The 27,919-nt window shown below is 36.1% G+C and overlaps 1 protein-coding gene across 9 annotated transcripts in view; it reads left to right on the forward strand.

Moving 5' to 3' along the window:
* The window catches only part of MAPK10 (mitogen-activated protein kinase 10), a 445,883-nt gene that overhangs the window by 274,129 nt on the left and 143,835 nt on the right, over positions 1-27,919 (forward strand). For all 9 annotated transcript variants that reach the window (XM_050790476.1, XM_050790479.1, XM_050790481.1 and 6 more), the window contains one exon: positions 1,542-1,613. In XM_050790476.1, coding sequence (XP_050646433.1) covers positions 1,548-1,613 — 66 coding nt within the window. In that variant the 5' untranslated portion in view covers positions 1,542-1,547. The remainder of the gene's footprint in view (positions 1-1,541; positions 1,614-27,919) is intronic.

A 27,919-nucleotide genomic window follows, 5' to 3' on the forward strand; every position in this document is an offset into this window, starting at 1 on the left:
ACACCAAAAGCAATGGCAACAAAAGCCAAAATTGACAAATGGTATCTAATTAAACTAAAGAACTTCTGCACAGCAAAAGAAACTACCATCAGAGTGAACAGGCAACCTACAGAATGGGAGAAAATTTTTGCAATCTACTCATCTGACAAAGGACTAATATCCAGAACCTACAAAGAACTCAAAAAAATTTACAAGAAAAAACAAACAACCCCATCAAAAAGTGGGCAAAGGATATGAACAGACATTTCTCAAAAGAAGACAGGCATACAACCAACAGACACATGAAAAAATGCTCATCATCACTGGCCATCAGAGAAATGCAAATCAAAACCACAATGAGATACCATCTCACACCAGTTAGAATGGCAATCATTAAAAAGTCAGGAAACAACAGGTGCTGGAGAGGATGTGGAGAAATAGGAACACTTTTACACTGTTGGTGGGATTGTAAACTAGTTCAACCATTATGGAAAACAGTATGGCGATTCCTCAAGGATCTAGAACTAGAAGTACCATATGACCCAGCCATCCCATTACTGGGTATATACCCAAAGGATTATAGATCATGCTGCTATAAAGACACATGCACACGTATGTTCACTGCGACACTATTCACAATTGCAAAGACTTGGAATCAACCCAAATGTCCATCAGTGACAGACTGGATTAAGAAAATGTGGCACATATACACCATGGAATACTATGCAGCCATAAAAAAGGATGAGTTCGTGTCCTTTGTAGGGACATGGAAGCAGCTGGAAACCATCATTCTCAGCAAACTATCGCAACAACAGAAAACCAAACACTGCATGTTCCCACTCATATGTGGGAACTGAACAACGAGATCACTTGGACTCGGGAAGGGGAACATCACACTCTGGTGCCTATTACAGGGAGGGGATGGGGGGAGGGATGGCATTGTGAGTTATACCTGATGTAAATGATGAGTTGATGGGTGCTGATGAGTTGATAGGTGCAGCACACCAGCATGGCACAAGTATACATATGTAACAAACCTACACATTGTGCACATGTACCCTGGAACTTAAAGTATAATAATAAAAAAAAAAAAGAAAAATTTATCTATACTGGTACTTTAAGCTCTAATGTAATTACTCCAAGTCCTATATAGAATTCTATTATAAATTATATTTTATTTAATAGTGCTTTTATTCTACAGTAAGTACATATATCCTGTTCAGCATATGTTTGAGAGGTTTTTTTTTTTTTTGTTAATTAAATGTTAAGAACTGAAAATGCTTTATAACAGGATGTATTTCCCTTTAAATTATTAGGTATGTCCCCTTTCTTATATCTAATCTTTATGAGTGTGATGGAATTGATCATTATAAAAGATAAGACCTTTTAACCTTATTTCATTATTAAATACAGTTTGTGAAAGTTATAGTATGGGTCAAGATAAGGATTATGTTGGAGATATGTTGTGCATGATACTTTGCATATAGCTCAAATTATGCCAAAATCTATATTGTTATGTAATGAAAAATAAATGATTTGAATTCTATTTCTTTTTCCTCTAGGTATTTATGAGCCTCCATTTCTTATACTACTGCAGTGAACCAACATTGGATGTGAAAATTGCCTTTTGTCAGGTGTGTGTTCCTTACAGGTAAAACAAGGTACAGTATATATTCCCTTGTATTTCCACTTTGACATACCATGTGCATACATTCCACACCAAAGTCAGTATTTATATCATATTAAAAGTAGTTTAGGATTGGGAGCTGGCAAGATGGCCAAATAGAAACAGCTCCAGTCTGCAGCTCCCAGCGAGATCAATGCAGAAGATGAATGATTTCTGCATTTCCACCTGAAGTACCATTAGACAACTTCTGTAATCTCGCTGGGACTGGTTACACAGTGGGTGCAGCCCACAGAGGGCGAGCTGAAGCAGGGTGGGGCGTCACCTCACCCAGGAAGCGCAAGGGGTCAGGGAACTCCCTCCCCTAGTCAAGGGAAGCCGTGAAGGACTGTGCCATGAGGAAGGGTGCACTCTGACCCAGATGCTATGCTTTTTCCATGGTCTTCGCAACCTGCAGATTCCCTCAGGTGTCTACACCACAGGGGTCCTGGGTTTCAAGCACAAAACGGGGCAGCCATTTGGGCAGACACCAAGCTAGCTACAAGAGATTTTTTTCATACCCTACTGGTGCCTGGAACACCAGTGAGACAGAACCATTTACTCCCCTGGAAAGGGGGCTGAAGCCAGGGGGCTCAGCGGATCCCACTCCCATGGAGCCCAGCAAGCTAAGATCCACTGGCTTGAAAATTCTCACTGACAGCACAGCAGTCTGAAGTCCACCTGGGATGCTCAGGCTTGGTGGGGGGAGGGGCGTCTACCATTACTGAGGCTTGAGTAGGTGGTTTTCCCCTCACAGTGTAAACAAAACCGCCAGAAAGTTTGAACTGGGCGGAGGCCACTGCAGCTCAGCAAAGCCGCTGTAGCCAGACTGTCTCTAGATTCCGCCTCTCTGGGCAGGGCATCTCTGAACAAAAGGCAGCAGCCTCAGTCAGGGACTTATAGATGAAACTCCCATCTTCCTGGGATGGAGTACCTGGTGAAGGGGTAGCTGTGGGCACAGCTTCTGCAGACTTAAACATCCCTGCCTGCCGGCTCTGAGGAGCGCAGCAGATCTCCCAGCACAGCAATCAAGCTCTGCTAAGGGACAGACTATCTCCTCAAGTGGGTCCCTAACCCCACACCTCCCAGCACGGGTGGACAGACACCTCATACAGGAGAGCTCTGGCTGGCATCTGGCGGGTGCCCCTCTGAAAAAACCTTCCAGAGGAAGGAACAGGCACAATCTTTGCTGTTCTGCACTCTCCTGGTAATACTCAGGCAAACAGGATCTGGACTGGACCTCCAGCAAACTCCAGCAGAGGGGCCTGTTAGATGGAAAACTAACAAACAGAAAGGAATAGCATCAACATCAGCAAAAAGGACATTCACAGAAAAATCCCATCTGAAGGTAACCAGCATCAAAGACCAAAGGTAGATAAATCCACGAAGATGAGGAAAAACCAGCACAAAAAGGCTGAAAACTCCAAAAACCAGAATGCCTCTTCTGCTCCAAAGGATCACAACTCCTCACCAGCAAGGGAAAAATTTTGTTCTATTTTGTTAACCTTTTCAAAAAACCAGCTCCTGGATTAATTGATTTTTTGAAGGGTTTTTTGTGTATCTATCCTTCAGTTTTGCTCTGACCTTAGTTAGTTATTGTCCTCTGCTATCTTTTGAATTTGTTTACTCTTGCTTCTCTAGTTATTTTAATTATGATGTTAGGGTGTCGATTTTAGATCTTCTTCACTTTCTCCTGAGGGCATTTAGTGCTATAAATTTCCCTTTAACCATGGCTTTAGCTGTCTCCCAGAGATTCTGGTATATTGTGTCTTTGTTCTCCTTGATTTCAAATAACTTATTTATTTCTGCCTTAATTTGCCCAGTAGTCATTTAGGACCAGAAACACCATTTGACCCAGAAATCCCATTACTGGGTATATATCCAAAGGGTTATAAATCATTCCATTATAAAGACCTATGCACAGGTATGTTTATAGCAGCACTTTTCACAATAGCAAAGACTTGCAACCAAACCAAATGCCCATCAGTAATAGACTGTATAAAGAAAATGTGGCACATACACACTATGGAATACTATGCAGTCATAAAAAAGATGAGTTCATGTCCTTTGCAGCGACGTGGATGAAGTTGGAAACCATCGTTCTCAGCAAACTAACACGGGAACAGAAAACCAAACACCCCATGTTCTCACTCACATGTGGGAATTGAACACTGAGAACACATGAACACAGGGAGGGGAACATCACACACCAGGGCATGTTGGCAGGTGGGGGGCTAAGGGAGGGATAGAATTAGGAGAAACACTTAATGTAGATGACGGGTTGATAAGTGCAGCAAACCACCATGGCACGTGTATACCTATGTAACAACCCGCATGTTCTGCGCATGTATCCCAGAACTTAAAGTATAATTAAAAAAAAAAAAAAGTAGTTTAGGAAATGGAAGTGAATAGGTGTGTTGTTTCTAATTCATTTAAGTTAGAATGGGAATAAAGGTATTTTTTTCAAGTTTTATTGTAAAGTGATTTATTCTTTGATTATATTTATACTTCAAGATTTTAATATTTCTTTTCAAATCCTTAAAATGGGACTTTAACCATAAAAATGACTTCATTCTGTACAGTTGTCCCCCCTTATCTGTGGTTTCGATTTCCACAGTTTCAGTCACCCACTGTTAACTGTGGTCCTCAAAATATTAAATTGAAAATTCCAGAAATAAGAACTCATGAGTTTTAGATTGCAGGCTGTTCTGAGTAGTGTGAAGAAATCTTGTGCCATCTTGCTCCATCCCACTTAGGTTGTGCAGCATGTCTATATAATGCCACCTGCCAGTGAATTACTTAGCAGCCATCTCTGTTATCAGATTGACCGTTGTGGTATCACAGTGCTCTTGTTCAAGTAACCTTTATTTTACTTAATTGTTCTATTTTTTTATTAGTTATTGTTGTTAATATCTTACTGTGCCTAACTTATAAATTAAACTTTATCGTAGGTGTATATGTATAGGGTTCAGTGCTATCTGTGGTTTCAGGCATCCACTAGGGGGTCTTAAAATGTATTCTTTGAATATAAGGGGAGACTACTGTAGTATTTCTCATCATAACAACTGATTGGCCTCAAATAGAGTATCTCTAAACCCACTATAATAATATACAGGTGGTACTCAGTTTGTTTTGTGATGCCTATTATATCTAACCAGTACTTATAATAGTAAAAATGTTAACCAACAATAATGACAAATAACGGTGTACTTAACCTAGAAGGGAAAGTAAGAAGGTGGCAACAACGTTTGGTAGTGTGCATGGACTAGATAAGAGTTGACTTCTTTGTATTCATGCGAACCCTATTTTTAAGGAGAAGTCTCCCTAGGGCACCTACATATATTTCAAGTATGTTTAAAACAGTTCTAACTTAACCTTGTTGTCATATATAATTGATAGTACTCTCTTTTACTCTTAAGAATTGTTCTAGTTTGGACAATAAATTATATGTTAACCTTATTCATACTTAAGCAGAGAGCTTCCCTTAAGTTTTTCAGCAGTGATTATCATTGCACCTTCTCTTTGAGCTGTGTTGTAAATAGAGACTGACATGCATTTTGAAACAAGATTTTTAAAATAACTCCTTTGCTTTATTTTAATGCAATTTTTCCTGATTCTAGAATTAATATTTATTATAGAAAATATAGAAAAGCATAAAGGGGAACAAAACATAGTTTTTGCATATACTCTATACTTACTGTATCTACTTTCCTTGAGCATAGATTTTCTATGACAAAGTAAAATGTGTTACCTGCTATGAATGAGATTTACTGATCTCTCTCATCTCCCTAAACTGTAATTGTTGCAGTTCCTGAAGCCTCAGGCCATTAGACAACTTCTCTAATAATAACTCCAGTGCTAAACAGCCTTGGTTAAAAATTCCATTTCTATCACTTACCAGCCATTTGCTTGTGACCTTGGGCAAGTTACTTGATCTCTAGTGCTTCAGTTTCTTTATTTATAAAAGGAGGAAATAATAATGCCTACATTTTAGGCTTGGTATGAGAATTAAATGAGTTTATACTTGCAAAGCACTGAGAGCAGTACTGGAACATGTGTTTGTTAAATAGATGATTAAATTTTAAATAAATTTACACTCACTCTCTGGAGCTCCCACTGAGTCCCAGTGCTTTAAATATTATCATTATCTTGAATATCACACAGTTTTATCTCCAACCCAAACATTTTCCTGGAACTGGACTCATATTCAACTGTCTGTTCTACATCTCCACTTAGATGTCAAATAGGCATATCAGACTGTACGCATTCCAAAGCAACATCTCATCTATCCTCTAAAATTACTCTTCCCATTGTCTACTCTAGCTCAGTAACTGATAACTCCACCCTTCCAGTTATAATAAAATCCTTGGAATCATCTTTTGGGTCACATTCCATATTCAAGCCATCAGCAAATTCTGTTGACTCTATAATTAATTAAAACCTAACTGGAATCTCACAGATTCTCACTATTTTTCCACTACCACCCTGATCCAAGATACCCTTATCTCTTGCTTAAATTATTGTAAGAGCTTCTACTTTTGCCCATCCCCAAGCGGTTTACTCTTAAACATTAGAAAGAATTGTCTTTGAAAAATATAAGTGAGATCGTGTCACTCCTTGACTAAAACTAAAACAAAAGAGAAAGACCTGTCAATGTCTTCCCATCTCACTCAGCAAAATCCTTATAGTAAATCCTTATAATAAATCCCCAAGGCTTTATTATCTAGCCCCCTAGAAACCTCTATCCTAAAATATTCTTCTGTTATCCACTTGGACCACTCTTTAACCATCTTCACAGCTTCGCTCAAATGTCATTTTTAAGGAAATCCTTCCTGATAACCCTATTTCAAATTGTCCTAACCACCTGACTGCATACCCAACTTCCCTGCCTCCATAACACATCAGTATCTAATATTCTATTTATGTTGCTGGTCTGGAATTTTGCTTCCCTCTCTCCACTGGAATGCATTTTGCACATGAACCAGATTTTTTTCAGTGTCTTGCTGGGGCCATTTCACAGAGGCTCACAAGAGCTGAATATGCACAATTTTCCAACTCAAAGTTTAATGATGCCAAGTTGGTAACTTAAAATCTGTCATGATCAGAGTATTTATGTTACAGAAATGTGCAAATACTGCAAATATGTCCCCTTCCCATTTTTCCTCCTCCACAGCCAGTTGTTGAACATTTACCATCACACCATTGGAATTTTGTCTCCTGTTCACTGCTGTACTGCAACACTCACAGTAGTATCTGACATAGGGTCGGTGTATTAGGCAGTTCTTGTGATGCTATAAAGAAATACTTAAGGCTGGGTAATTTATAAAGAAAAGAGGTTTAACTGACTCGTGGTTCTGCAGACAGTACAAGAAATGTGGTGCTGGCATCTGCTTCTGGTGAGGGACTCAGGAAGCTCACAATTACAGTAGAAAGCAAAGGAGGAGCAGGCATCTCACAAGGCCAGAGTGGGAGCAAGAGAAAAAGTGAGGAAGGTTCCACACACTTCTAAGCAACCAGATCTCACAACAACTCACTATAGTGAGGACAGGACCGAGCCACAACCCAAACACCTCCCACCAGGCCCCACCTCCAGCACTGGGGATTACATTTTAACATGAGATTTGAAGGGGACAAATATCCAAACCATATCAGTAGGCTCTTATCAGACATTTGCATAATGAGTAAATGAATTATACATGTTTTGTTTATGTAATCAGTTGCAACAGTGATCCTGGTGTGGTGGAAAATGAGTAGGCCTGAATTTTTAGGTTAAATATCTGGGCCTTACCACTTGCAAGCTGTATGACTGTGAGCTATTTCCTTAGCCTTCATTATCCTAGCCATTTACATGCCATTAACACTTAAAAAACATACCAACCAAAACCAAAAAACTAAATTAATGTTTTACATATTTCCAGTTTAAATCTGAACCTCAAAAACAATATCAATGAATATAACCTTAAACCTTCAGCCATTTTTTAAAATACAGAAAGTCTTTGTGTAGGTTGTAATTATTTTTCAGTTCAACTTTCTACATCTGGGTGCAGATACAGAATGTTTATTTTTAATGGAAGTTCTTTTAAAGCAAAGGAATACAAAGAAGTGAAGCAGGAACTTTCTTAATGACTCTGGATTTTCTTGCTTACTATGAGCTTTTAATATATAGAAAATATGCATGCATATAATATTTTTTTAAAATCTAGAAATAACATAGTAAGCAGAATATTTCCATTTGTGACTGGACATTTTATTTACTTCCCGTGTAGAATTTTCTTTGATAATAACATTTATTTTTATTTTTCCTGTAGCTCTGTGCCTCATTCACTTCTCTAGCAATTGAAAGAAAATAGTGTATTTATTTTTAGAGGCAGAATGATCTATAGAGGTTTTCTTTAAACTATGCTCTGTGGAAGCTTCTCATTTCCTGGGTCATCTCACAGATCCTTTATGTACTATGGTGTTTAAGCTTATCACCAGCTTGGCTGAGGCTACTCTCAACTTTTTGCCCAAGAGACAATACTCAAAGACCTTAAAAAACTTGTCAATAATTAATTAATGATTAACTGTGTCCAGAATTTCAGTCTCTTGAGCCTTAGTCCATGGGGTTTTCAATTATGTCATTTTTCTAAGTTTTTCACTATTGTCTGTAAGAAATCAGAGAAATATGGAAAATAAAATTGCTGAATAGTATTTGTCAGCAGAAAATATGTACATTATCTATAATAGTTTTTACCGTAATTCTTAACTGAATTATTTGAAGAATATGGAATTCACTGACTTTTTAAAAAAAGTTACTCTTACTATTTTTTTTTAACCCAGCAAAGTAGCTTTTGAAGGCAAGAGGTTTCTTGTTATAGTCTCGGGGGAAATTTTTCATTGTCATGTTAGACAATAAAAGAATAATCTTTAGTTTGCACTGGTATTAATTCAATAATTACAAAAATATAAACCTACAGGGAATATAAAGTGCAAAATTCTTGATTCTCCTGAGAAATAGGTAAGTAGTCTTAGCTCTCTTTTCTCAATTGAACAGAGCTACAGAAGTGTTACATTTCACTCTATAAATTTAAAAAAACTCATGGAAGTGTTCTTTTTGGAACTTTGTTGTACTGAACAGATTATTCAGGATTTTAACCAGGAGATATATTCACAGAGAAATAATATGTGTTGTGGCCTCCCAACTCCTACACACTCACCGGTGTCTACAGCACTTACTGCATTCTTTGTGCATTACTACTAAGTTTATAGATTTGTTTTCCCCACTCAATGGTACTATCTCAGGGTCAGGACCAGGGCATCTTTCTCCCTAACTCCCAGGCCCAGAAGTTTATCTTACTCCAGAAAATATTCAGTGAAAGAGGGAAAATGAAAACCCAGCAGAAAAACACCATTTCCTAAGTAGAAATGTGTTTGCTTGCTTTTCAAAATCAAATCAATTTTTCAACATCCTCATATCCTACAATTATATATTAATAGATTTAATTATGTTTTCGTTATTTTCCGAAATCATAAATCAGTGTTTACCTAACATTTATCTAACATTTATCAACTTACTGTCCTCTGTAAACATTTACCGATGATTTAGTTATGAATAATTTTAAATTATTTCCTGATTTTGAGAAAGCCTGTGACACAGAGGGTATGAATTAATTAATCAACAAATCATAAATTTAAGCATCACTAGAAGTAAAAGGGACTGAGCTAAGATTGGTCTTCCTTTTTCTTATGACACGAAAACTCCTTGTGGCTCCTTATCTACTCATTGACTGATTGATTATTGGTTTTACCATTCATTGTTTCAACACATATTTTTAAGAGATTTTGGTAATTTTTCTAGTTTATTAGTTTAATATCCCTCCCATTTAAAAATTTAACTTAATTCACTTAAAAAAATTGACACATAACAATCCTACATGTTTATGGAGGTACATAGTGATGTTTTGATATATAGTGTATAGTAATCACATCGGAGTAATTAGCATATCCATCATCTCAAACATTTATCATTTCTTTGTGTTGGGAACATTCAATATCCTCCTTCTAACTATTTGAAATTTATAATGTAAACTATAGTCACCCTACAGTGCTATAGAACACCATATTATATTCTTCCTGTCTAGTTGTAATTTTATACCCTTTAACAAATCTCTTTTTTCCTCCCAACCCTTACCCATCTCAGCCTCCAGTACCCTCTGGTCTACTTTTTACCTCTATGAGATCAACTTTTTTTTAGTTTCCATATATGAATGAGAACATGTGGTGTTTAACTTCCTATTCTTATCTTATTTCACTTAACATAATGTCTTCCAGTTCCATTCGTGGTGCTGAGAATGGAACTGGTGCTGAGAATGACAGGATTTCATTTCTCTTTTATTCCATTGAGTGTATATACCTAATTTGCTTTATCTAGTCATCTGCTGTTGGACACCTAAGGTTGATTCCATGTCTTGGCTATTATGAATAGTGCAATAAACATGGGGCTGCAGATGTCTCTTTGATATATATATATATATATTTTTTTTTTATGAGCACCCAGTAGTGGTGTGTATGCTGGATCATATGGTAGTTCTACCTGTAGTTTTTTGAAGTTTTCTGAAGAACCTATATACTGTTCTCCATAGTGGTTGTACTAGTTTACATTCCCACCAACAGTGTATAAGAGCTTCCTTTTCTCCACATTCTCACCAACATTTATTATTTTTTGTCCTTTTTATAATAGTCATTCTAACTGGAGTAGGATAACACATCAATGTGGTGTTGATTTGTAGTTCCCTGATGATTAGTGATGTTGAGTGATCTTTTCATATATTTGTTGGCCATTTGTATGTCTTCTTTTGAAACATGTCTGTTCAGATCATTTGTCTATTTATAATCCAGATTTTGTTGTTGTTGTTGAGATATTTGAGCTCCTTGTATATTTAAGATATTAATTCCCTTTGGAATGAATAGTTTGAAAATATTTTCTCCCATTCTGTAGGTTGTATTTTCACTTTGTTGATTGTTTCCTTTGCTGTGCAAAAGCTTTATAGTTTGATACAATCCATTTTTGTTTTGTTTTGTTGCCTCTGCTTTTGAGGTCTTATTTTCATAAAATCTTTGCCCAGAACAATGTCCCAAAGCATATTCCCTATGTCTTCTTCTAGTAGGTTTATAATTTCAGGTCTTACATTTAAGTATTTAATCTGTCTTGAGTTGTATTTTATTTATTGTGAGAGATAAAGGTTTAATTTCATTCTTCTTCATATGCATAACCATTTAGCATCATATATTGAAGAGGGTTTCCCTTCCCCAATGTATGTTCTTGGTAGCTTTGTCAAAAGGCAGTTGGCTGTAGATATGTGAATTAATTTGTGGGTTTTCTAATCTGTTCTGTTGGTCTATGAGTCTGTTTTTATGCCAGTGCCATGCTGTTTTGGTTACTATAGCCTTGTAGTATATTTTGAAGTCCGGTGGTGTAATACCTTTAACTTTGTTCTTTTTGTTCAGGATTGCTTTGTCTATTTGGGGCCTTTTGTGGTTCCATACAAATTTGGATTTTTTTTTTTCCTGGGAAGAATGTCATTGGTATTTTGGTAGGCGTTACATTGGATATGTAGGTTGCTTTGGTTAGTATGGTCATTTAACAATATTAATTCTTCTGATCCATAAGCATGAGATATCTTTTCATTTGTATCCTTTTCAATTTCTTTAATCAGTGTTTTATAGTTTTCCTTGTATAAGTCTTTCACTTCCTTGGTTAAATTTATTCCTAGGTATTTTATTTCTTGTGTACTATTGTGTAAATGGAATTGACTTCTTGATTTCTTTTCCTTCTTTTTTCATTTTTTTGAGATGGAGTCACTCTTTTGCCCAGGCTGGAGTGCAGTGGTGTGATCTTAGCTCACTGCAACCTCCACCTCCTGGGTTCAAGTGATTCTCCTGCCTCAGCCTCCCGAGTAGCTGAGACTACAGGCACTGACCACCACGCCAGGCTAATTTTTTGTATTTTTAGTAGAGACAGGGTTTCATCATGTTAGCCAAGATGTTCTCAATCTCCTGACCTCGTGATGTGCCCACCTTGGCCTCCCAAAGTGCTGTGATTATAAGCATGAGCCACCACACCCAGCAAACTTCTTGATTTCTTTTTTAGCTAGTTTGTTGTTCGTGTGTAGAAATGCTACTGATTTTTGTTTGTTGATTTCGCATTCTGCAATTTTACTGAATTTGTTTGTTAGTTCTAAGGGGTTTTTAGTAGAGTCTTTAGGTTTTTCTATATATGAGATTATGTCATCTGCAAACAGGGACAATTTGACTTCTTCCTTTCCACTTTGGATGCCCTTTACTTATTTCTTATGTCTAATTGCTTTGACTAGTTCTTCCAGTACTATGTTGAATAATACTGGAAAGAGTGGGCTGTCTTGTTCCACTTCTTAGAGGAAAAGCTTTAAGGTTTTCCCTATTCAGTATGATGTTAGCTATGGGTTTATCATAAATGGCCTTTGTTGCAAGACATCTTACTGAGTACTTATAATATGTACTTGTAATTTGTGGAATAGAAACTAGAGATACAGCATGATGTGGTTACTCCCCTAAAAAACATGCTGTTTACTCTCAATCATGATAGGGAGTGGTTAGGCTCATAAACTTAAAAAAAAAAACAACTCTACTCCTTATAGTTCAAGACCTCAGGGATAAGCAATAATGAGTCACCAAACATCCAACCAACCAAAACCCCTCACTACTTATTGAATACTTACTGTGTGTGAAAAATTTATTAAGGTTTTACCTTATTTTATCTTTATAATACCACTTAAACTACATTTAACTGAGAACAAAAAAACTATGATTAAATGCAAAGGAGCCTAAGATGTTTATGGACCAGTAGGGGGAAAAAGGTTTTTACACAAATTCCAAAATATGGTGGTGGTATTTAAGGTCCAGAATACTACTGGAGATATGAAAAAAATAGCAGTCTTAATGTGGAGTTGTTAGTGTCAAAATTAGTCTTCAGTTAAAAACAACTCTTACTTTTTTTTGGCATTTTACGTTGTAAGATATGATAGCCAAGATTAAACATGTAGCCTTTTTTTTTTTTTTTAGTTAGAGCAATGTCTTTTAAATAAATATGAAATATTATTAGATGACTTGATTGGTTAATTAAAATATATTTTATTCCTCTGGATAATAAAAGCACTATGTGTGTATATGTAATAATATCTACCCTTTAGCAAAATTACTGATCACTTGATTTACTATTATTTTTTGGCACAGTGTTTTTCAATCTTTGGAAATTTCAGGATAATTTGCTAATGTTTTACAGGGTACAGTAACCTTTAAGAGCCGTTTTTAAACATGGGAACTAGTAAACAAGGGAATTTATGAAAAGAAGTGTCTGGAGTATCCATGGAGTGGTTTGATTTTAAATGATATGTTCAGATTACTAGCATCTAGAGCATTTAAAAAACATCATTAAACTTGGTTCCAGAATTATATGAGTTTTTAAAAACAGCTCTCTTGATTTGAAGGCATTTTGAATTCAAAGTAACTTGTTTTGCTCATTTCATTTGATGGGTCTATGATGTTTCTGTTTCAAAGACTCTGAAAATATCCAATTAAAAATTTTATACTTCATTGGATGGCCATCCTAGATGGAATAAAGACTTCTACAACAACATGAGAAGTAGACTATCAAAGAAAAAGATGTTTTGGCAGAGCAGGGCAAAGGAAAAACCTGCATAATGTAACAGGTAAACTGTAAACCATTTTAGGTGATCTGTGAAACAAATGTCATGATTTGTATGGTTTAGGTTTTTGGAAGGACTGCCTGAACCTCCAAAAATCTCAATTTAAATTTTTCACTTGATAAAAATATGGCTTAAGGGGAACAGCAGGTTGAACCATGGATGTAGTTGAAGGCACTGGTGTTTCATAAATAAATGGCTGTAGTTTTGAGATACGAACCTATATATCCCTTTTTAAAAAAACTATTTTAGTTTTTCATATAATGGAGAAAGAGAAATTTTTACTTCTCCTTTTAGTGGGTGTTATTTCTTATGTATTATTTAAGGAAACCTGACTGTAACTTTCTTCTACATCTGTTTTAATATGTAACATTTAATTTTGCACTAATTTTCTAAAATCACAATGTATATGCTTTTGTTTGAATGACTGTGAGTAAATTATTAAACAAAGATAAGGTAAACGTTATTATAAAAATGTGATATATCTTGTATGTTGAAATAAATCACAGAGATTTCTATACTGTCATGGTAACAGTCTACCTGTTTTTATGGATGGATGATTCATGTTGCTTGACAATAGTTTTTTCTGGGTATCCACAGGTGAACACAGTTATAACAAATTTCAAAAGTGTAAATTTAGTGCTGTGTTTCTGTTTTATATGCTCAGCAGTTTTTTTCTGAAGATTTATTAAGTAGTTATTATAGTTAATGAATACCCTTAGTTATGCTGCTCAAGTTTAACAGAAAATTTGAAGTTCAGTTCCGTGATAATTAGTTTTTCTGTATTGGTTCATTGTGAAAATGCGCTTTATTTTCTTGAAGCACAAAAAGGTCAGATTTTGACTTCTTTTTGAATTGATTTAACCCAAGTTTAAGTGTAATTTGATGTTATGAGTTTAATTATTGTTGAGGTATTATTCAGAGTAAATGCAGTTATTGGTTACATTTTTCAAAATACAGAAGTTATGTTAAAAAAATTCCAGAACTATTTGTGATTTTCAGTGTATGATTAATTTGTAATTGTGCTCTGCAAGAGAAGCATCAACTTTTGGATTGCATTCTTGTCTAAATTATGTTCTTAGGTAATCAACTAACTTCTTAAATACACTATTTTAATTCTATCATCATCCTGATAGGAGACTTTGGAAATACATTTCAAGTGATACTGTTTGCTTATCTGCACAGTTATTATTTGAAGGTGTGATGCATGATAACCATAGGCTGCATTTTTCAGTAGCTTAAGAAGAATGTCCACTTTGATTCTTAGTTCTAAAACCAATTCTAATCTGGAGTGTATCATTAAATTCCTCTTTTGTTCATCTTCTCTGTAAGTGAATGTTTATTTGGTTATGCACATGTCTAACTCATTCCAATAAAGGTCAAGGCAGCTACAAAAGTACATATTCAAAAAGATGAAAAACAAGATCATGGAGAATGTGGAACTATTAAAGTGAGGTACTAATTAAATTCTTTTATAATTGTGCAGATGAGGGAATGATAAGGATAAGCTTCATGTATTAGTCCATTCTTGCATCACTTTAAATAAATACCTGAGACTAGGTAATTTATAAATAAGAGAAGTTTAATTGGTTCACAGTACTGCAGGCTGTACAGGAAGCATGGAAGCATCTGCATGGCTTCTGGAGTGGCCTCAGGAAACTTATAATCATGGTGGAAGGTGAAGGGGAAATAGGCACGTCTTACATGGCAGGAGCAGGAGGAAGAGAGAGAGGAGGGAGGTGTTACACCCTTTTAAACAACCAGATCTCATGAGAACTCACTATTGAGATGATATAGCACTAAAGGGAATGGTGTTAAACCATGAGAAACTACCCCCATGATCCAATCATCTCCCACCAGGCCCTACCTCCAACATTGGGGATTACAATTCCACAGGAGATTTGCGTAGAGACACAGATCCAAGCCATATCGTGTCACACAGGGTTTAAGAATAATATTCTTTGCTGTGTGAATGAAAACATGGCTTTAGTGTTTCAGATTCTTTAATGCAGCATTTGAAAATCTCTAATTCTCTCCCATTCTGTAGGTTGCCTGTTCACTCTTATGGTAGTTTCTTTTGCTGAGCAGAAGCTCTTTAGTTTAATTGGGTCCCATTTGTCAATTTTGGGTTTTGTTGCCATTGCTTTTCGTGTTTTAGACATGAAGTCTTTACCCATGCCTGTGTCCTAAATGGCATTGCCTACGTTTTCTTCTAGGGTTTTTATGGTATTAGGTCTAACAATTAAGTCTCTAATCCATCTTGAATTAATTTTCGTATAAGGAGTAAGGAAAGAATCCAGTTTCAGCTTTCTACTCATGGCTAGCCAATTTTCCCAGCACCATTTATTAAATAGGGAATCCTTTCCCCATTTCTTGTTTTTCTCAGGTTTGTCAAAGATCAGATGGTTGTAGATGTGTAGCATTATTTCTGAGGACTCTGTTCTGTTCCGTTGGTCTGTATCTCTGTTTTGGTACCAGTACCATGCTGTTTTGGTTACTGTAGCCTTGTAGCATAGTTTGAAGTCAGGTAACATGATGCCTCCAGCTTTGTTCTTTTGACTTAGGATTGTCTTGGCAATGCGGGCTCTTTTTTGGTTCCATATGAACTTTGAAGTAGTTTTTTCCAATTCTGTGAAGGAAGTCATTGGTAGCTTGATGGGGATGGCATTGAATCTATAAATTACCTTGGGCAGTATGACCATTTTCACAATATTGATTCTTTCTATCCATGAGCATGGTATGTTCTTCCATTTGCTTGTGTCCTCTTTTATTTCACTGAGCAGTGGTTTGTAGTTCACCTTGAAGAGGTCCTTTACATCCCTTGTAAGTTGGATTCCTAGGTATTTTATTCTCTTTGAAGCAATTGTGAATGGGAGTTCACTCATGATTTGGCTCTGTGTCTGTTATTGGTGTGTAAGTATGCTTGTGATTTTTGCACATTGATTTTGTATCCTGAGACTTTGCTGACGTTGCTTATCAGCTTAAGGAGATTTTGGGCTGAGATGATGGGGTTTTCGAAATATATAATCATGTTATCTGCAAACAGGGACAATTTGACTTCCTGTTTTCCTAATTGAATACCCTTTATTTCTTTCTCCTGCCTGATTGCCCTGGCTAGAACTTCCAACATTATGTTGGATATGAGTGGTGAGAGAGGGCATTCCCGTCTTGTGTCAGTTTTCAACGGGAATGCTTCCAGTTTTTGCCCACTCAGTATGATATTGGCTGTGAGTTCGTCATAAATAGCTCTTATTATTTTGAGATACGTTCCATCAGTATCAAATTTATTGAGAGTTTTTAGCATGAAGGGCTGTTGAATTTTGTCAAAGGCCTTTTCTGCATCTGTGGAGATAATCATGTGGTTTTTGTCTTTGGTTCTGTTTATATGCTGGATTACATTTATTGATGTGCATATGTTGAACCAGCCTTTCATCACACGGATGAAGCCCACTCATCTCACAAAGGGCTAATATTCAGAATCTACAAAGAACTCAAACAAATTTACAAGAAAAAAACAAACAACCCCATCAAAAAGTGGGTGAAGGGTATGAACAAACACTTCTCAAAAGAAGACATTTATTCAGCCAACAGACACATGAAAAAATGTTCATCATCACTGGCCATCAGAGAAATGTAAGTCAAAACTACAATGAGATACCATCTCACACCAGTTAGAATGGCGATCATTAAAAAGTCAGGAAAGAACAGGTGCTGGAGAGGATATGGAGAAATAGGAACACTTTTACACTGTTGGTGGGACTGTAAACTAGTTCAACCATTGTGGAAGACAGTGTGGCAATTCCTCAAGGATCTAGAACTAGAAATACCATTTGACCAAGCCATCCAATTACTGGGTATATACCCAAAGGATTATAAATCATGCTGCTATGAAGACACATGCACACGTATGTTTATTGCAGCACTATTCACAATAGCAAAGACTTGGAACCAACCCAAATGTCCATTAGTGATAGACTGGATTAAGAAAATATGGCACATATACACCATGGAATACTATGCAGCCATAAAAAGATGAGTTCATGTCCTTTGTAGGGACATGGATGAAGCTGGAAACTATCATTCTCAGCAAACTATTGCAAGGACAAAAAACCAAACACCACATGTTCTCACTCATAGGTGGGAATTGAACAATGAGAATACTTGGACACAGGGCAGGGAACATCACACGCCAGGGCCTGTCGTGGAGTGGGGGTATGGGGGAGGGATAGCATTAGGAGATATACCTAATGTCAATGACGAGTTAATGGGTGCAGCACACCAACATGGCACATGTATACATATGTAACAAACCTGCACGTTGTGTACATGTGCCTTAGAACTTAAAGTATAATAATAATAAAAAAAGAAAATCTCTAATTCTCTTTTCTAAAAATATAAAGACATATTTTAGAGATGAGTTGGTAAAATCCAGATAATTCATTTTAACCATTTTGATTCCCAAATGTCATTTTTACTTTCCTTATGATGAAATATTAACCACTTACTCCCACTCTGAAAAAGATTTTTTAAATGAAATGTACTGTTACTACCCTGGAAAATTTGTCCTGTCTTCGATTATGTAATAACACTTATTATTTCTGATTTTGTATGTCTTTTTCTTTATTGCAGACAGATTGTGAATGTGTAGATCAAAAGGTGTAGAATCAGTGTGATTAGTTTAGTAGTTTAGATCATTGTGATAATGAAGCCTATAACTTGGAAAAGTTTGATCCTCTAAGGGACAATTTAATATTAAGCTCTATGAGGTCAGGAGCTTTGCATTCTCAGTGTCTAGGATAGTTCTTGGCACATTTTATGACCAAAATAAATATTTATAGAGTGAAAAACATACTGCAGTAGTAATAGATAGACTCCAAATCTCAGTGATGTATCAGATCAAAAGTTTATTTCCTATCATTCAAATTCCATTTCAGGTGAACAAGGGTTGTCCTCTATTTGGTGACTCAGGAGTTTAAGTTTCAGTCATCTTGTGATGTACGAACTGAAACACCGCTGTGGAAAGAGATGTGTTGAGGGAGGAGGCACATCACCTTTAAAAAAAAAAATAATTTAATTTTAGGCTCTGGGATACATTTGCAGAACGTGCAGGTTTGTTACATAGGTAAACATGTGCCATGGTGATTTCCTGCACCTATCAACCTCTCACCTAGGTATTAAGCCCCACATGCATTAGCTATTTGTGCTGATGTGCTCCCTTCCACCACCCTCCTGACAGGTCCCGGTGTGTGTTGTTCCCCTCCCTGTGTTCATGTGCTCTCATTTTTCAGCTCCCACTTATGAGTGAGAATATGCAGTGTTTGGTTGACTGTTCCTATGTTAGTTTGCTGAGGATGATGGCTTCCAGCTTCATCCATGTGCCTGCAAAAGACATGATCTCATTCCTTTTTATGGCTGCATAGTATCACATGGTGTATATGTGCCACATTTTCTTTATCCAGTCTATTATTAATGGGCATTTGCGTTTGTTCTATGTATTTGCTATTGTAAATAGTACTGCAATAAACATATGTGTGCAAGTACCTTTATAGTGGAATAATTTATATTCCTTTAGGTTTATACCCAGTAATGGGATTGCTGGGTCAAATGGTGTTTCTGATTCTAGAGCCTTGAGGAATTACCACACTGTCTTCCACAGTGGTTGAAGTAATTTACATTCCCACCAACAGTGTAAAAGTGTTCTTATATCTCTGCAGCCTCGCCAGCATCTATTGTTTCTTGACTTTTAAATAATTGCCATTCTGACTACTGTGAGATGGTATCTCATTGTGGTTTTGATATGCATTTCTCTAATAATCAGTGATGTTGAGATTTTTTTCATGTTTGTTGGCTGCATAAATGTCTTCTTTGAGAAGTGTCTGTTCATGTCCTTCGGCCACTTTTGATGGAGTTGTTTTTCCCTTGTAAATTCGTTTAAGTTCCTTTTAAATTGGGGATATTAGACCTTTGTCAGATGAATAGATTGAAAAATGTTTCTCCTATTTAAATTTCTTCCTATTTAAACTCATAAATGGTGCCGGGAAAATTGGCTAGCCATGAGTAGAAAGCTGAAACTAGATCCTTTCCTTACTCCTTATACAAAAATTAATTCAAGATGGATTAGAGACTTAAATGTTAGACCTAACACCATAAAAACCCTAGAAGAAAACCTAGGTAATACCATTCAGGACATAGGCATGGGCAAGGACTTCATGTCTAAAACACCAAAAGCATCTATTGAAATAATCATGTGGTTTTTGTCATTGGGTATGTTTATGTGATGGATTACATTTATTGATTTGCGTATGTTGAACCACCCTTGCGTCCCAGGGATGAAGCTTTGACTAGTTCAACCATTTGAGTATGTGTAGGATAAGCTTTTCGATGTGCTGTGCTTGCGGGATTATGGTGACAGACTAGATTTTGCCAGGTACTTTATTGAGTAGCTGGAAACTATTTTATCATCACTCATAGGTGGGAATTGAACAATGAGATCACCTCATGGGAAGAATATTGGTGTTAGGATGGCATTGGGAGTTTCTGATGTAAATGATTTTTCTTGAGTTGATGTGCAGTACACCAACTGCATATATAACAAACCTGCACGTTGTGATAAAAATAAATAGCTTTTTTCTTTCTTTCTTTTTTGCCCTGGTAGAAATTCCATTACTTGAATAGGAGTGGTGATGCATCCTTATCTTGTGCAGTTTTCAAGGGGAATGCTTCTGCCCATTCAGTTGTGGGTTGTGGGATATTGGTTGTGGGTTTGTCAGATATAGCTCTTGTTTTTTTCAGATATGTTATGTCAATACGTAGTTATTGATAGTTTTTAACATGAAGGGATCTTGAATTTTATCAAAGGCCTTTTCTGCATCTATTGAAATAATCATGTGGTTTTTGTCATTGGGTATGTTTATGTGATGGATTACATTTATTGATTTGCGTATGTTGAACCACCCTTGCGTCCCAGGGATGAAGCTAACTTGATTGTGTAGGATAAGCTTTTCGATGTGCTGCTGGATTAGGTTTGCCAGTACTTTATTGAGTATTTTTTCATCGATGGATGCCAGATGTATCAGGATGATGCATGCTGGCCTCATAAAGTGAGTTGTGGGGAAGTCCCTCCTTTTCAATTGTTTGGGATAATTTCAGAAGGAATGATAAGGGATCCTCTTTGTACCTCTGGTATAATTTAGCTGTGAATCTGTCTTGTCCTGGGCTCTTTGTTGGTTGTTAGGCTATTAATTACTGCCTCACTTTCAGAACTTGTTATCGGTCTATTCTAGGATTTGATTTCTTCCTGGTTTAGTCTTGGAAGGGTGTTTGTGTCCAGGAATTTATCCATTTCTTCTAGATTTTCTAGTATATTTGTATAGAGGTGTTTATAATATTCTCTGATGTTAGTTTGTATTTCTGTGAGATCAGTGGTGATAACCCTTTATCACTTTTTTATTGTGTCTATTTGATTCTTTTCTCTTTTCTTCTTTATTAGTCTAACTAGCAGTCTATTTATTTCATTAATTTTTTTTCAAAAAACAGCTCCTGGATTCATTGATTTATGAAGGGGTTTTTTTTTTTTTTTTTTTTTTTGTCTCTTTTTCTGTTCTGCTCTGATCTTAGTTATTTCTTGTTTTCTGCTACTTTTTGGATTTGTTTGCTCTTGCTTCTCTAGTTCTTTTAGTTGTGAGCACATCACGTTTTGAAGGACTCTCTGTTTAGGTGACAGCTGGCATTTCTGTATATAGTCACATGACACCAACTGCAACTGCAAGGGAGGCTGGAAAGTGGAGAGGGGCACATGGATATTCATGGAGCACTGTCTCTACCACAAATGAAAACAAAATAAAAAATATCTTGTTATCCTGTAATTCGGAACTCTGTTGGTTCTTTGTGGATTTTATAGGAGTATCATAGTGCTTTCAGATGGCACTGTGGCTGAGGAGCTAGGCCAACTTTTGTTATAAATATCCTAAAACTGCTAACTATGGGTCTTAAATGTTGTCAAACTTCTCAATAATAATGATAATTATAACAATGGTAATAATTATATTAAAATAATACACTTGGAGAGGTTCCTATAACCTTATGCCATGTTTAGAGCTTACATAGATTAGATAATCTTATTTAACCTTTCCACTAATCAAAAGTAGATTATCACCCTCATTCTACAACTGAAGAAACAAGGGCTAATATTATAAAGAACTTGTCCAAGGTCTCACAGTCAGGATTTTAAACTGGATAGATGAGAAGCTGCATTTTTACCCTTGGCTAAAGTTCTCAGTCTAAAGTTTCTTATTTGTTGAAAATAGAATGCTAATTCTTACATGAAATAATTTGTTAGACATCTAGCACATTGCCTGTTACTAATACTAGCTTGGTGCCTAATAGGTATTCAAGCAGTATTAGTCTCCCTCCTTCATGCATAAAGAACAGGCAGGCAGAAACCATACCAGCTCTACTATTGATTACTGTTATATGCTTTCCAACATAATTGAAAATAATTATCAAACATAATTTAAGTCTTAAAATTTTTGCTGCTTTATTGATTTTTTATAATTCATTGATTTCATAGAATAACCATCTCTGGGCCAACTAACTAATGTAAAAGTGAAATTGATTCCAGGATGTAACCCTCTGTTGAGAGTAATACTTCAAGGAACAGGGTGAGGAAATGTGCTCTTGAGAGAACAAAATTTAATCCTAAATATCACTAAGTATTGTCTCAAATCTTCCCCTTTAAAACTCATATGTAAGGTCAGGTGCTGTGGCTAACAACTGTAATAGCAGCACTTTGGGAGGCTGAGGCAGGAGAATTGTTTGAGGCCAGGAGTTCAAGACCAGCCTGGGCAACATAGTAAGACCTCATCTCTAAAAAAAAAAAAAAAAAAAAAAAAAAAAAAAAAAAAAAAATCTGGGAGTGGTGGCATGTCCCTATAGTATCAGCTCTCAGAAGAATGAGGTGGGGGGATTGCTTGAGCCCAGGAGTTCAAGGCTGCAGCAAGCCTTGATTGTGCCACTGCATTCCAGGCTGGGTGACAGAGCGAGACCCTGTTTCTAAAAAGAAATAAACAAACAAATCTCATATGTAAATAATTTGATATATATTTAAAATAGATTAAGCACATGCCTTTTTGCCACAAAAAAACCCAGAACATCAGGCATTATTTCGGCTGACTTTATACAACAATGTTGGAGTGGTATCATGAAGCAACTCAATCTGCTGGTCATAACTATGAGAGTGGATAGCTCAATATCATTTGTGTCAAAAGCAGGATCATGACTTTAGGCAAGTGGTTTTCAGTATTCAAATGACCATACTAAAAAAATATCCAGCAGATTGACTGGCTAATTATCTGCAAGTGCACTTTGTGGTTAATATTTCTTGGCTATCCTATTGAGATAGATTAATTTTATGCCCATGTTACCTTTAATAGTGCCTGACACACAGTAGGTGCTCAATATTTAACAAATGAATAGAATCAGGCCCTTTAAATTTCTTGGCATCTGTGAATATCCAGCTTTCCATCACCACACAAGATTGTCTACTTCAACTTTGAATTATTTCATGTTAAGCTTAAACTCTAGGCTGAAACAATTGATAAATGAATTTATGAAGGAGGATATTCATTCATTTCTCTTGATTTTCTTAGCTTTATTCCTGAGGCTCACTTTATTATAAGAAAACCACATCACTATTCTTAATTATTTTAGCTAAACTAGTACATGGTTTAGCTTACAGAAAGAAGAGAACTGGTTTTGAAGTCAGACAAACTTTAATTCATATTTATTGGTACCACCAATTAGTAGTTCTGAGATTTTGAGTCAATTAATTAACAGCTGTGTATGCCACTTTCTTCATCTGTTTTGAGTGTTCGCTCTAACATGTTTAACATAATACAGAGTACATCTGTAGTAGGTAAGCAATAATACTGGTTCAACTTTCTTTTTCCGTTGCGTTATTGAGAGTTAATATCATACAAGTCATATGGCACATATTTCTGTGACTTTCACTAAAAATATCTTACCTACTGCCTGTTGTTTGATTCCAGGTTTTTTATATGAAGAAACTATTGAATATATTCTTCCTGAAGTTTAGCTGAAGAATTTTATCTTTCCTATGAATCGGTATTATATATTTTATGAGATGAATGAATCAAAACCTGCCACTCACTGTGGTTTTGTTGTTGTTATTATTTTTTTTCCTTTGGTGTTCCAGAAGTGTGACACTAACTTTTGTGCTCAAGGCAATAGATATTCATAACTTAAGTCTTCTGGTAAAACTGTCATCTCCTAGCTGGCTTTGTTTGACATTTGTTTTTAAAACTGGATTTAATGGTTTTATTGTTTCTCTGTCTTTTACCGTGAGCTACACAAATCCTTTATGGAACCATGCAGAATATAAATAATGCATGAAAGAATAAAATGGTTTGCCCAAGGTTTCACAGCTATTAAGTGCAGAACTGATCCAGGCTCAGTGCTATTTTCAGCTATATCATTCAAAAGAAACAAAGAAAGCTTAACCTCCAAAAATTCTTAAACTCCAATGTTTCCCACTCAGGAACTGACTATCAGAAACGTAGGACAGTCATTCACAAGTGGAAATGAGGAGGGAGTGCTTCTGAAATATAGGCTATTAAAGTGCAATCAAAGCTTTGGACACCTGCAGGAGAAGATCAATAATATGGGACATTTTCCTTTGCAAAATTCTATGGCTATAGGCTAGCAATTGAATGGATGATGAGCACTCAGGTGCTGATACCACGGAGAGTGTTTTATGCCATTGTTTTTAACTTCCACATCCTTTGTTTACTTGTTGATCTGCATTGCTTCCAGTTTTTGACTCTTTAATTATTCCTCTTTGAATGGTGGCATCTTTTATATCTACTATTGTCTAAAACAGTGATTCTCAAAATATGAAACTTGTTAGAAATACAGATTCTTGGCCTTATTCTAGTATTACTGAATCAGAAACTTTGCATTTTATCAGCCCCCTAGCTCATCCTAATCCATGTTAAAAGTTCAGAATCTCTGCTCTAGACCAATCATGCCTTCTCAACAGGATTTTTTTTTCTTTGTAGGTTCAAATAATCAGCTGTTTTATTCTATGACTTGAACTTAGGAAATACTAAAATGTATAACTAGAGAAAAGTCATTTTTAGCACTGATAATATTTTTCTGTAATGTGCTTAATGGAATATTTTCATGGGCACATTTTATAAAGAAAAAATTGTATTTGAACTTTATAGTCATGACAAGGAAGACTATATAGAAGCTGAAGGATGAAATATAGTCTATTAAATATGCTCGGAACCTTTCAAAACTCAATTTAGATTTGTAAGCTTGGGGCACAGATGGGATCTGGGGGAAGCTCTTTAACACATCATATTTGCTATCAAATTTTTGGTTATGACATCAATCTAAGAAAATTTCCTATGCTATTTTGTCCATGTCTTACTGCTTAAACTAGTAATTAAAATAGACTTTTACCAATTATTTGAGATGCTTTCATGAACATCTTCCCTAACTTCCAAATTTTACCTGAAGTTTAATTCAAAGTGGGGCATAAAGAAGAAACTTGAAAGGAAATTATATATTTGTGTGTGTGTGAATTCACAAACCTTGTAATGATGATTTTTAATTGGTTGATTTCTACTTGAATCCAAATCTCCAGAATGTTATGCCAATGACTTGTATTTTATCAAGCCCTGCTTCTCCAATGTGCATCCCCAGGTGGTTGAGATGCACACTCATATCTGAGAACCAGTGAAAAGGGAGGTTCAGGGATAGTTTTAGTTGGGGAAAACAAAGATCAAGTCCCCCTCAAACATTGCCACTTTATACCTGTAACTTGGCATCTAGTAGTTGCTTGATACATGGTAGGTGAATGAATTAATGGTAATGAATGAGTGCAGGTGGTTAGTTGCTACTGTGAAAGTTGTCAGAATCCAAATGGAGTCACTTGTGTTAAAAAAAGAAAGAAAGGAAAAAACCAGGACAAATAGAGCAGAGGAAGGCCATAAACAGAAGGGTTCACATACGTAAATACCTGGTGAAAACTATCAGAAAGGGCTGAAAAACCCACAAGTTTGCACCAAGACCATCACAACCTTATGAAAAAAATATTTCTGCAAAGCCATCTGCCCAGCAACTGCCTGTCCCACTTTGGACTGGCATTACCTTTGTTATTGATCCTTGTAGCCAAGGATAATTATCTCAAAATAGATAATCATCCTCATTTTTCCTTTGAAAACCTCTGTCTTCCTTTAACTCCCGGAATACACACATAGTTTACTGTGGCACATATACTGCCATTGCAATACTCTATTCCAGAATAAATATTATTTTATTTCTATTATATAGAAAGAGCCCTTTTCTGCTTGTTAGTTTCTGTTTGCTTCTAGCACCTTCTTTTATTCTACTGTAGAATATATTATCCATACTTTAACTACTTTCTTATTTGATTGTCTTCATTCTAGACTGAACCTTATCTTTTTTTGGTTATAGTTTGAGTGCCAAACCTAGCATTTGACAAATAATATGTATATAATCAGTGTTTGTTGGATTAAACAGTTCTAAATATTAAATAGGGTAGCCCTTAGAGTAAACCTTAAAGATAAGTGACATGAATTGTTAAGCTTCTTTGGTTTATTTGAATATACATGGAAATGTTGGAAGAGGAGAGACAACAAGTTGAATCAACTATGATATATTGACTGAGACCATAGCTAGAAAAGCCACAGTGAAGTCCAAAGGCACAGGGCTGTGCCACAATACAGCATTAAGTCAGGAGTCCAGAACACAAAGTTCATTGCCAGTGATTAGTTTATACATGCAATACAGTTGAGAAAGCCACACTTCCAAAGTGAAGGGAATAAGTAAGGGAAGGGGAGATATACTATCTAGGTTTGATGAGGCTAGTGTGTGCTAAAGATTTTGTGTGTGGTCAGAAGCTGAATATTAAAAGATATAAAGAAGGGTCAGAACATGACAAATGGCAAGTTAGGCACTTCATCCCAAGTTAAACTTGACAGATGAATTCATTTTATATTCTAGCTCCAGTTGCTTTTTAACCTTTCTTAGCCAGGAAAAAAAGCAGGGCTTTATTCAGGCTGTTCTACTCATATGCCAAAAAGTCTAGAGTAGAAATGGACCATGGTGTGGAGAGCAGTTCCTGGTACTGTGGCTGAAATCAAGGATTGTTTAAAGACTAATGTTCTTGTTTCTGCCACTGTCCACACCCATTGTCTAAATTCTAAACCCTGTTGTTGTCTCCTTGAATAGGCTTGCAATGTCCTGATTTTTAATAGTCTTATTTAATTCCCTATCCCGTGCTCCACAAACTGCTTTCTTGATTTCAGACCTTTTATTATTGCATTTGCAGATCACTTGAATTTTTGGTTTCCTGTCCAAGCAACCTAAGTTCTCTAAGTCCATTCTATTCTTTGGGGTCTTGGTGCATTTGCAGTGAATGCTGCCATCATAGCCAATGCAATCATAGGTTGGTGCCTGTCACATGTATTCTACTCTCGAGCCTGTCTCAGCTATCTGGGGGTCTCATGATCCTAGCACTGGATTTGTAGGTTTTGCCACCCGTGTTCCCATGGGCTCCACTGTATTCTCCTCATTTACATCACTGATGCTGCTTGGGTCTCTTTCTAAGGGAATATGGGGAAAATTAGATAGTACTTCTATTTCAAGTTTTTATTTAGAAATGAAATGCCAGAACTTTCCAGGAAAAATAGTTTTATTATCAATCCAGAGGTACAGAGCCTAAGAGTTAAATCTTTCAAATTGTATCAGAATGCGATTTTCAGAAAAGTTCATGTATGTTAAAATTACACAAAAAGTCTTTGGTTTAGATTCTGGACTCAAAACATTATAGGCAGATTTTTCACTAATTAAAGCTTTGGCAGGACACTCACAAGTTGTGAGGTATGTGAGAAATTATTCATTGCATGGGAACGTCTCACGTCTCACTTCTTGTAGGACAACCAGCATTCTTTGACAAACCAAATCAATCTAAACCGTACCTCTCCCCTTATTGTGGCATTTAAAAACCTGCCCACAAATCTAAATGCCCCAAATCGGTCAAAACCATCTTTGATGAGAACCACTGGCATAGATTGTTTAATTTTCAGTTAAACAATTGGGGAGGATCCCACAGAAAATGTGGGTGCTTAAAACCTGAACAAAATCAGCAAGAAGGGTTGACTACTGGGAAGGCATCCACCAGTGTGTGCCACAGGAGTGGACCAGATGATGTTCTGTGAGGTCCCTTCTAGCTGTAGAATTCTTACTATTTATGTCATAAATACAATATAAGATCGTTCGTGGATAAATAATCACAGGTAATGGATATGTATATTCAACATATGTATTATGGTTCAAAATTTTAAAGACAGACTCTTCGATTACTAAATATAATTGATAGATGAACCTCTCTCAAAAATAAACAAAAAATGCAAAAATTAAGATATTTAAAATCTAAGCTTCCAAAAAGTAAAGTGTCATGTGGTATTTTAGAATAATGTTAATTCGAACAAAAATTTTGCTATGCTTA

This window comes from Macaca thibetana, chromosome 5 (genome assembly GCF_024542745.1).
Source record: "Macaca thibetana thibetana isolate TM-01 chromosome 5, ASM2454274v1, whole genome shotgun sequence".
Lineage (NCBI taxonomy): Eukaryota > Metazoa > Chordata > Mammalia > Primates > Cercopithecidae > Macaca > Macaca thibetana.